Raw genomic sequence first — 11025 nt, forward strand, 5'->3', positions numbered from 1 at the left:
GAATCCTAGGATGTTCTTGGACTGAAAAGTATATAAACACACATCTTTATGTGTGTTCATCATTTCAGTCAAGTCAATCTATTGTGAGGAGCACTTGGCTAAAATATTTGCGCGATTACAGAGATTATTGTTTTTAAAGAATTTTAACTACTCAACTCTCTGGTAAGTTGAATATTTTCCAGCTGACACTTGTTCAATTAAGCAGATTATGTTGTTATTACTTGTATGTTATTACGATTATTACAGTGTTGATACAATTTGAGTTTGGAGGGAGTAAAAGGTAAAGTAAAGATATTTTCATGTGTCATTAGTAGTTTTATCCTCATATATATTTTACTTACTATACAGTGTGGGCTCATTTTTAATTGTGCACAACAAATATACACATATAGTCATAGGAGTAGTATTAGTGATATAAGAAAGGAATATTCATCGGTCTGTAATATATCTTTGATTGAAGCAATAGTTCTAGTATTGGTGGATTTTTAAGATTAAAATGACTGAGCTTGATTTACTGTTTGTAAACTTTTCTGCTACATACATAGGGACTTGCTGTCAGGCTGTGTGAGAGCATATGAGGCTTTGTGACTAACTTCCTTCGTTTTTTTATTCTCCTGACAGGTCAACTGGAGAATTATTCTGTCACCATGTCTCAAAACAGTGTGTTTGAAATAACTGAAGGAGTCCTGATCCCCTCCCCCACAACAAATTACCAGGTGCAGAAATACCTGGGCAGGGGCGCCTATGGAGTGGTCATGCAATGCAGGAATGTGACCACCAATGAAACCGTGGCTTTAAAAATGATCAGAAGCGCGGAAGACATTGACAGCGAGGACGAGGAGACCGCCCTACAAATCATGAAGGAGCTCCACTCAGACAGGTTCAACATCATCCAAATGAAGGAGTCATTCACCTTCAAGGAATATTGCTGTCTTGTGTTTGAGCACCTGGATATGGACCTGGCAAAATTCATGAAGATCAACCCGGGTCAGCACCTTCAGCTGAAGCAGATCCGCCCCATTCTGCAGCAGGTTTGTTTTTAAACTCAAGTTCGTACACTAACTACTTTGTAGGGTGAAGGGTGAACTTTGTCTCTAAAATGTGTATGTTTCAGTTTTTGTCCAACTCCCAATAATACCCAATTATGTCTAAACCTTCTTGTTAACCTGTTCCTTAAGTCAACTGTACGAGTTTGGAATATCTGACTAACTCTCAGCTGTTTAGGCTTTTGCTGCCATCAATTAACATGTGTTGTCACAGTTTTTGTTGATGAAATAAACTCTGTAGCTCATGATTATTATTGTGTTTTTCATGATTTCAGCTGGCTACATCCTTGGAGTTTCTGAAAAGCGCAGGGATCATTCATACAGATTTGAAGCCAAACAACATCATGTTGGTGGATCATGTCAGGCAGCCACTCAAAGTTAAAGTCATTGACTTTGGCTTAGCCTGCAATGATCCTGAGGACATGGTCGGTGAAATCATCCAGTGCTTGTGGTACAGGTAAGTAACTGACAGCACATCCGTGTACCTGAGACAGCTGTGTTTGCTGTAATCGATTATACAAGTCCTGTACGCTGGCATGTCAGGCTTATGTCCCAGAAACTGACAGTAACACATTGACAGTAACAAGGAGTTTAGTAGATTTTAAAGCCTCAGTAATATGTTTGTGTTTCTTGTCTTCTCCTAAGAGCTCCTGAGATTCTGTATGAAACTCCTTTCAGCGGGGCCATCGACATATGGTCTCTAGGCTGCCTTGCTGCCGAGCTTTTTATGGGCGTACCGCTGTTCCCCGCCTCTAATGAGGCTGATTTGGTCAGTATCTGCACAACAAAGACATTTCTGACATGATGTTTTAGTATGTTTGAATCCACAAACTTGCTTAGAATAGTGAGAGCTTCCAGTAAAAGTTCACTGATTTCTACTATTTTACTAATGAGACAAACTAGAGACACTCCATATGTGTCAGTTATATAAGTGCACCTGATCAACAATGAGTTTTTTCACTTGAAGTTAACTAACTCTTACAATGTTGTGTTTTCTCCCCAGATGAGTCGAATTGGGAATGCCGCTAGAGATCCACTGCATGAAGGATATTCTCGACCACACGCGTTCTGGCCAAGACACTTGTTAGAAAGCAGATTTGTGGTAAGAAAGTAGTTTACCACCACTTAGCTGACTTCACTAGCTCACTAGTTCTTCAGTGTGTGTTTCTTTACCGTGTGCCATCCATTGCCTTTGGAGCAAACTCCCTCAATGAAGCAATTCTTCATTTCAGTCAATAGTTTCAATTCTCGTTTGTGATCAACTACCTGGATGAATTTATAAAGGCACAACATATCTTTTGAAACATTTGGTTTCTTAATCCAAACATGAGGACAAGTAACAATGTTTTTTTTCCCTCGTCTTGTTAAAGGCGACTCATCAGTTCTGGGAAGACGAAGCCATGGCTGAATACTGTGACATGGTGTGGTTTATGGACCTGCTGTCACAGATGCTGATGATTAGTCAGAATGAAAGAATTACCCCCAGCGGAATTCTGCAGCATCCGTTCATCACCATGAGCCACCTTCAGGGTTCATCCGGCCTCTAGTAAGTGTCTGCTTAGATGGTCTGTGTAAGTCTGTGCTGCTAGATAAAATATAAGAGATATAAGGAGATTAAGGTGTTTGGCTCAGTAGTTTCATTTGTCCTCCAGTGCAAAATCGTGTAAGGACCTGATGGACATGTGCCAGGATCAGAGCTCTGATGATGGAAGACATGGAGACCAGGTGATCCTGCAAAAGTCCCTGAACGAGGACTCCTCCAGCAGCACTACCGGCCCAGCCAAGGAGGGCAGCCACGCTGGGATGAGAAATGAGAAGCATTCCTTCTCACAGACCACCACCGTCACCAGGGCGAAAAAAAGAAAAATGAATGCAGGGTGTGGCAACAGGTGGGTGTTTGAAATATCTCCCTGTCTTGAACATTTGATATTGCAATAGAATAGTTCAACATTTTGATGAATATTCTTTTTATTTTGCTCAGAGTTCAATGGGAAGAATGATAAAACTCTCACTAACCATGGAGCTGCAGCCAAGTGCATTTTTAAAAATGTCAAACTACTGCTTTAAGATCAAGAGCTAAACTATTTTCTTATCCACATCACAGACCAGACGACTCCCATGCACAGATCGGTAGCGGACGACTGGCAGCCACTGGAAAAGGCCCAAGTGGCCAAACGGGCCCACTAAAGTGCCAGAGGAAGAGGAAGAGGAAGAGGCATGATCCCACGTCCGATGGCAACCCCTCACTAAAAAAGAGAAACGTGGGCCTCAAAAAAGAACTGACAGACCTTGTCAGAGGCAAAAAGTCAGAAGCTGCCCCCTCCAACTCAGCCCAGGTTCATTGCCTCAATAAAAAGAAAAGGGACGAAGAGGAGGTGCCAGTGCTGGACAAAACCTGCCCAGGGAAGAAAAAGAGTGTAAAACTTGGCTGTAGAGAACTCAAGACTGGAGTGAGGAGACGGGAATAAAATTAATTTGTTTTATTGATGTTTTCTTTTTAATTTATATATTTATTTTGAAACGTTGCCTTAATGTTTTCCAAACAGTTTGATACTGAATTAAAACACATGACATAAAGAATTTGTCTGAAAAGTCATGATTAAACTTGTAATTCTAAAGGGAGCACAAAACGTAAAGAGGCCTGCTGATAGATTTATCTTCATGTTTGGTTCCCTTTTATCTCCACTACTGCTGCAGTAGAGTAATGAGAAATTGTCACAAAATATTGTTATGACCCTTTTGATGGTATAGTGTCTAGGGATGTTTGAAGGGCCTAACACTGCGCAGAGCAGGGTGTGTGGTGTGGCAACACAAGTAAACAAACCAAGGTTTGGGTAAAAGGAATAATAATTTAATATAAAAAAATAAACGCCACAGGGAACAAGGGAACTATGAGCGGTGCCCAAGCAAAGAAATCATAAATCAAAACGTGCAGTCCTAAGCTAGTGCAGCAACACTCTATGCTATCACAGAAACCGAATTCTAAGCTACTCTACACATAATAAATACATGGTGTGGCACCTACTCCTTACCAAGGAGATTGACTGTTTGGGGGCAGCCTGGGTCTTGCTGTGCTGGATCGCTGTGCAGGTGGCGTCTGCCAAAGATCTTAAAACTTGGTCGTGGCGCCAGCGGTACCGCCCCTCTCCTAGCGCTTTTGGGCAGCAGCTCAGGATGTGCTCCAGGGTGCCCCTCCTCTGGCACAGCTTGCATTCAGGTGTATCGGCTAAGCCCCAGGTATGCAGGTTGGCCGGGCTCGGTAGGACGTCATAGACTGATTGGATGAGGAACTTGATGCGTAGTGGCTCCGCTCTCCACATCTCTGTCCAAGTGATCTTGCGGGTCTCTGCATGCTCCCACCGAGTCCATGCCCCTTGCTTGGACATGCCGACCATCCTGCTGTATCGGTCTTCCTCCTCCTCCACTCTAATCTCATCCTGAACCAGCTGGCGCTTTTCCTTTCCCCGGGCTTGGTCGTACCGCGGCTTTGGAAAGCTGCCCAGCCCTGCCCGCCCCCTTGCAACCGAGCCCACCAGCATCTTGTGCCTCAGTCGCGCCTCAGCTCTGGTGATGGCCTCTTGCGCTTGCCACTTTCTCCCAGTCTTCACGAGGATCCCTGCTGTCGCGACTCTGACGTCCGTGGAATCCCTGTACATCATCACCTCTCTGGTGCGAGTGACTTTGAACTCCTCCATTAGTCCACTGAAAGGGAGCTGCAGTTTGGTGGAATGGCCATACAAGGCGATGCTGCTCAAGGACCGAGGGAGACCCAGCCATCTCCTGAGAAAATGGCTGATGGACTTCTCTAGAGCCTCTACCATTGTTATCGGTACCTCGTAGACCAGCAGGGGCCAGAGTATCCTTGGCAGGACTCCGTGCTGGTAGATCCAGGCTTTAAATTTTCCTGGGAGACCAGACTTGTCAATAGTGGTGAGCCAGGTTGCCAGATCACACTTAGTCTGTTTTATGGCTGCTGAGTCCTTCAGGGAGCTGTCAAAGATCTTACCCAGGGTCTTGACAGGTTTTTCGGTCACAGATGGAATTCTGATCCCTCCCAGAGCAAAGCGGAACTGGTCGGGAAATGTAGAGTATTTTTATTTTCCAATTTTGAGAATATCTCAGGAGTAGACAGTCGTCAGGTGGTGGAGACCCTCTCGATCTCGCACCTGGCTGCTCCAACCACACAGGCGGGCTGAAGGATCTTATCTGCCGGGGTCTCTTTAACTACAGGTGCAAACTGACGGGAAAGGGCATCAGGCTTTAGGTTTCAGGACCCAGGACGGTAGGTGAGGGTGAAGTGGAACCTCCCCAGGAACAGAGACCACCGAGCCTGACGACTATTGAGCCTGCGTGCAGAATGAAGATAAGCCAGGTTCTTATGGTCAGTCCAAACTATGAAAGGATGTACTGCACCTTCCAACCAATGTCTCCACTCCTGCAGGGTAGCACGCCCGCAAGAGGCTCCCTGTTCCCCATATCGTAATTCCTCTCTGCAGGTGTGAGGAGCAGGGGTGGAGCTTCTGATCCTCAGGAGAACACTGGGAGAGGATGGCACCAACTCCTGTGTCCAGGTTTTTTCGATTCGCCATTTTATTTCCTGACCAAAATATAAACCAAAAAAAAGACAGACTCTGTTTTTAATGAACTTTGCGAGTGCAAAATTAGCAACATGGATAAGTAGGAAAAACAAAATGGCTGGAGAATGCTGGACTGATCCATTGTGCTGTCTGAGGGGTTTGGTGGCAGCTCGTGTGAGGATTGAACATGCGTTCTGCAGACTGACTGTTACGTGCTGGATAATATGGATAGTTTCAGGGCCTTGTGTCTGCAGCTTCTTCTTCTTCTTTGATTGATTTATTGGCAGGTGGCAACTAATGTCCAGGTAGATTACTGCCATCTACTGTTTAATTCATGATGAAGGACAAAGATTCAAAGGAAACACATTAAAAAAAAAATAATTTGATCAAAGCCACATTTGTTGCATCAATGTCTATGATCAAATTGGACATTAAAACCATTATGAAATTAAAGCCTGCAATCTTGAATCCTAGGATGTTCTTGGACTGAAAAGTATATAAACACACATCTTACTGTGTGTTCATCATTTCAGTCAAGTCAATCTATTGTGAGGAGCACTTGGCTAAAATATTTGCGTGATTACAGAGATTATTGTTTTTAAAGAATTTTAACTACTCAACCCTCTGGTAAGTTGAATATTTTCCAGCGGACACTTGTTCAATTAAGCAGATTATGTTGTTATTACTTGTATGTTATTACGATTATTACAGTGTTGATACAATTTGAGTTTGGAGGGAGTAAAAGGTAAAGTAAAGATATTTTCATGTGTCATTAGTAGTTTTATCCTCATATATATTTTACTTACTATACAGTGTGGGCTCATTTTTAATTGTGCACAACAAATATACACATATAGTCATAGGAGTAGTATTAGTGATATAAGAAAGGAATATTCATCGGTCTGTAATATATCTTTGATTGAAGCAATAGTTTTAGTATTGGTGGATTTTTAAGATTAAAATGACTGAGCTTGATTTACTGTTTGTAAACTTTTCTGCTACATACATAGGGACTTGCTGTCAGGCTGTGTGAGAGCATATGAGGCTTTGTGACTAACTTCCTTCGTTTTTTTATTCTCCTGACAGGTCAACTGGAGAATTATTCTGTCACCATGTCTCAAAACAGTGTGTTTGAAATAACTGAAGGAGTCCTGATCCCCTCCCCCACAACAAATTACCAGGTGCAGAAATACCTGGGCAGGGGCGCCTATGGAGTGGTCATGCAATGCAGGAATGTGACCACCAATGAAACCGTGGCTTTAAAAATGATCAGAAGCGCGGAAGACATTGACAGCGAGGACGAGGAGACCGCCCTACAAATCATGAAGGAGCTCCACTCAGACAGGTTCAACATCATCCAAATGAAGGAGTCATTCACCTTCAAGGAATATTGCTGTCTTGTGTTTGAGCACCTGGATATGGACCTGGCAAAATTCATGAAGATCAACCCGGGTCAGCACCTTCAGCTGAAGCAGATCCGCCCCATTCTGCAGCAGGTTTGTTTTTTAAACTCAAGTTCGTACACTAACTACTTTGTAGGGTGAAGGGTGAACTTGGTTTCTAAAATGTGTCTGTTTCAGTTTTTGTCCAACTCCCAATAATACCCAATTATGTCTAAACCATCTTGTTAACCTGTTCCTAAAGTCAACTGTACGAGTTTGGAATATCTGACTAACTCTCAGCTGTTTAGGCTTTTGCTGCCATCAATTAACATGTGTTGTCACAGTTTTTGTTGATGAAATAAACTCTGTAGTTCATGATTATTATTGTGTTTTTCATGATTTCAGCTGGCTACATCCTTGGACTTTCTGAAAAGTGCAGGGATCATTCATACAGATTTGAAGCCAAACAACATCATGTTGGTGGATCACGTCAGGCAGCCACTCAAAGTTAAAGTCATTGACTTTGGCTTAGCCTGCAATGATCCTGAGGACATGGTCGGTGAAATCATCCAGTGCTTGTGGTACAGGTAAGTAACTGACAGCACATCTGTGTACCTGAGACAGCTGTGTTTGCTGTAATCGATTATACAAGTCCTGTACGCTGGCATGTCAGGCTTATGTCCCAGAAACTGACAGTAACACATTGACAGTAACAAGGAGTTTAGTAGATTTTAAAGCCTCAGTAATATGTTTGTGTTTCTTGTCTTCTCCTAAGAGCTCCTGAGATTCTGTATGAAACTCCTTTCAGCGGGGCCATCGACATATGGTCTCTAGGCTGCCTTGCTGCCGAGCTTTTTATGGGCGTACCGCTGTTCCCCGCCTCTAATGAGGCTGATTTGGTCAGTATCTGCACAACAAAGACATTTCTGACATGATGTTTTAGTATGTTTGAATCCACAAACTTGCTTAGAATAGTGAGAGCTTCCAGTAAAAGTTCACTGATTTCTACTATTTTACTAATGAGACAAACTAGAGACACTCCGTATGTGTCAGTTATATAAGTGCACCTGATCAACAATGAGTTTGTTAACTTGAAGTTAACTAACTCTCACAATGTTGTGTTTTCTCCCCAGATGAGTCGACTTAGGAATGCCGCTAAAGATCCACTGCATGAAGGATATTCTCGACCACACGCGTTCTGGCCAAGACACTTATTAGAAAGCAGATTTGTGGTAAGAAAGTAGTTTACCACCACTTAGCTGACTTCACTAGCTCACTAGTTCTTCAGTGTGTGTTTCTTTACCGTGTGCCATCCATTGCCTTTGGAGCAAACTCCCTCAATGAAGCAATTCTTCATTTCAGTCAATAGTTTCAATTCTCGTTTGTGATCAACTACCTGGATGAATTTATAAAGGCACAACATATCTTTTGAAACATTTGGTTTCATAATCCAAACATGAGGACATGTAACAATGTTTTTTTTCCCTCGTCTTGTTAAAGGCGACTCATCCGTTCTGGGAAGACGAAGCCATGGCTGAATACTGTGACATGGTGTGGTTTATGGACCTGCTGTCACAGATGCTGATGATTAGTCAGAATGAAAGAATTACCCCCAGCGGAATTCTGCAGCATCCGTTCATCACCATGAGCCACCTTCAGGGTTCATCCGGCCTCTAGTAAGTGTCTGCTTAGATGGTCTGTGTAAGTCTGTGCTGCTAGATAAAATATAAGAGATATAAGGAGATTAAGGTGTTTGGCTCAGCAGTTTCATTTGTCCTCCAGTGCAAAATCGTGTAAGGACCTGATGGACATGTGCCAGGATCAGAGCTCTGATGATGGAGGACATGGAGACCAGGTGATCCTGCAAAAGTCCCTGAACGAGGACTCCTCCAGCAGCACTGCCAGCCCAGCCAAGGAGGGCAGCCCCGCTGGGATGAGAAATGAGAAGCATTCCTTCTCACAGACCACCATCATCACCAGCGCGAAAAAAAGAAAAATGAATGCAGGGTGTGGCAACAGGTGGGTGTTTGAAATATCTCCCTGTCTTGAACATTTGATATTGCACTAGAATAGTTCAACATTTTGATGAATATTCTTTTTATTTTGCTCAGAGTTCAATGGGAAGAATGATAAAACTGTCACTAACCATGGAGCTGCAGCCAAGTGCATTTTTAAAAATGTCAAACCACTGCTTTAAGATCAAGAGCTAAACTATTTTCTTATCCACATCACAGACCAGACGACTCCCATGCCAAGATCGGCAGCGAACGACTGGCAGCCACTGGAAAAGGCCCAAGTGGCCAAACGGGCCCACTAAAGTGCCAGAGGAAGAGGAAGAGGCATGATCCCACGTCCGATGGCAACCCCTCACTAAAAAAGAGAAACGTGGGCCTCAAAAAAGAACTGACAGACCTTGACAGAGGCAAAAAGTCAGAAGCTGCCCCCTCCAACTCAGCCCAGGTTCATTGCCTCAAGAAAAGGAAGAGGGACGAAGAGGAGGTGCCAGTGCTGGACAAAACCTGCCCAGGGAAGAAAAAGAGTGTAAACCTTGGCTGTATAGAACTCAAGACTGGAGTGAGGAGACGGGAAAAAAATTAATTTGTTTTATTGATGATTTCTTTTTAATTTATATATTTCTTTTGAAATGTTGCCTTAATGTTTTCCAAACAGTTTGATACTGAATTAAAACATATGACATAAAGAATTTGTCTGAACAGTCATGATTAAACTTGTAATTCTAAAGGGAGCACAAAACGTAAAGAGGCCTGCTGATAGATTTACCTTCATGCTTGGTTCCCTTTTAGCTCCACTACTGCTGGAGTAGAGTTATGAGAAATTGTAACAAAATATTGTTATGACCCTTTTGATGGTATAGTGTCTAGGGATGTTTGAAGGGCCTAACACTGCGCAGAGCAGGGTGTGTGGTGTGGCAACACAAGTAAACAAACCAAGGTTTGGGTAAAAGGAATAATAATTTAATATAAAAAAATAAACGCCACAGGGAAAAAGGGAACTATGAGCGGTGCCCAAGCAAAGAAATCATAAATCAAAACGTGCAGTCCTAAGCTAGTGCAGCAACACTCTATGCTATCACAGAAACGGAATTCTAAGCTACTCTACACATAATAAATACATGGTGTGGCACCTACTCCTTACCAAGGAGATTGACTGTTTGGGGGCAGCCTGGGTCTTGCTGTGCTGGATCACCATGCAGGTGGCGTCTGCCAAAGATCTTAAAACTTGGTCGTGGCGCCAGCGGTACCGCCCCTCTCCTAGCGCTTTTGGGCAGCAGCTCAGGATGTGCTCCAGGGTGCCCCTCCTCTGGCACAGCTTGCATTCAGGTGTATCGGCTAAGCCCCAGGTGTGCAGGTTGGCCGGGCTCGGTAGGACGTCATAGACTGATTGGATGAGGAACTTGATGCGTAGTGGCTCCGCTGTCCACATCTCTGTCCAAGTGATCTTGCGGGTCTCTGCATGCTCCCACCGAGTCCATGCCCCTTGCTTGGACATGCCGACCATCCTGCTGTATTGGTCTTCCTCCTCCTCCACTCTAATCTCATCCTGAACCAGCTGGCGCTTTTCCTTTCCCCGGGCTTGGTCGTACCGCGGCTTTGGAAAGCTGCCCAGCCCTGCCCGCCCCCTTGCAACCGAGCCCACCAGCATCTTGTGCCTCAGTCGCGCCTCAGCTCTGGTGATGGCCTCTTGCGCTTGCCACTTTCTCCCAGTCTTCACGAGGATCCCTGCTGTCGCGACTCTGACGTCCGTGGAATCCCTGTACATCATCACTTCTCTGGTGCGAGTGACTTTGAACTCCTCCATTAGTCCACTGAAAGGGAGCTGCAGTTTGGTGGAATGGCCATACAAGGCGATGCTGCTCAAGGACCGAGGGAGCCCCAGCCATCTCCTGAGAAAATGGCTAATGGACTTCTCTAGAGTCTCTACCGTTGTTATCGGTACCTCGTAGACCAGCAGGGGCCAGAGTATCCTTGGCAGGATTCCGTGCTGGTAGATCCAGGCTTT

At 44.1% G+C, this 11025-nt stretch overlaps 3 protein-coding genes across 4 annotated transcripts; 2 read left to right on the forward strand and 1 right to left on the reverse strand.

Annotated features, from left to right (window-relative positions):
- The first annotated feature begins 9 nt into the window (after window positions 1–9).
- LOC138404845 (homeodomain-interacting protein kinase 3-like) lies at window positions 10–3741 on the forward strand. Of its 2 annotated transcripts, none has more exons than XM_069510059.1 (8): window positions 10–162; window positions 622–1031; window positions 1322–1503; window positions 1692–1815; window positions 2050–2148; window positions 2417–2592; window positions 2699–2935; window positions 3151–3741. In XM_069510059.1, exons 2-8 carry the CDS (start codon window positions 648–650, stop codon window positions 3512–3514), a joined length of 1566 nt encoding a protein of 521 aa, XP_069366160.1. In that variant the 5' UTR covers window positions 10–162; window positions 622–647; the 3' UTR covers window positions 3515–3741. The 2 variants fall into 2 exon arrangements, with proteins under 2 accessions (XP_069366160.1, XP_069366161.1); XM_069510060.1 differs by having other exon boundaries at window positions 11–162; window positions 3028–3402.
- Window positions 3742–3875: 134 nt separating this feature from the next.
- Window positions 3876–5635, reverse strand: LOC138404888 (uncharacterized). The gene is made up of 3 exons (XM_069510265.1): window positions 5468–5635; window positions 5197–5283; window positions 3876–5116 (listed from the first exon to the last, which is right to left on the reverse strand). The coding sequence occupies exons 1-3, from the start codon at window positions 5633–5635 to the stop codon at window positions 4034–4036; spliced, it is 1338 nt and encodes a 445-aa protein (XP_069366366.1). The 3' UTR covers window positions 3876–4033.
- LOC138404846 (uncharacterized) lies at window positions 5001–9728 on the forward strand. The gene is made up of 8 exons (XM_069510061.1): window positions 5001–6250; window positions 6710–7119; window positions 7411–7592; window positions 7781–7904; window positions 8139–8237; window positions 8506–8681; window positions 8788–9024; window positions 9240–9728. Exons 2-8 carry the CDS (start codon window positions 6736–6738, stop codon window positions 9601–9603), a joined length of 1566 nt encoding a protein of 521 aa, XP_069366162.1. The 5' UTR covers window positions 5001–6250; window positions 6710–6735; the 3' UTR covers window positions 9604–9728.
- The last annotated feature ends 1297 nt before the right edge of the window (window positions 9729–11025 follow it).

This window comes from Paralichthys olivaceus, chromosome 15 (genome assembly GCF_024713975.1).
Source record: "Paralichthys olivaceus isolate ysfri-2021 chromosome 15, ASM2471397v2, whole genome shotgun sequence".
NCBI classification, from domain to species: Eukaryota; Metazoa; Chordata; class Actinopteri; order Pleuronectiformes; family Paralichthyidae; genus Paralichthys; species Paralichthys olivaceus.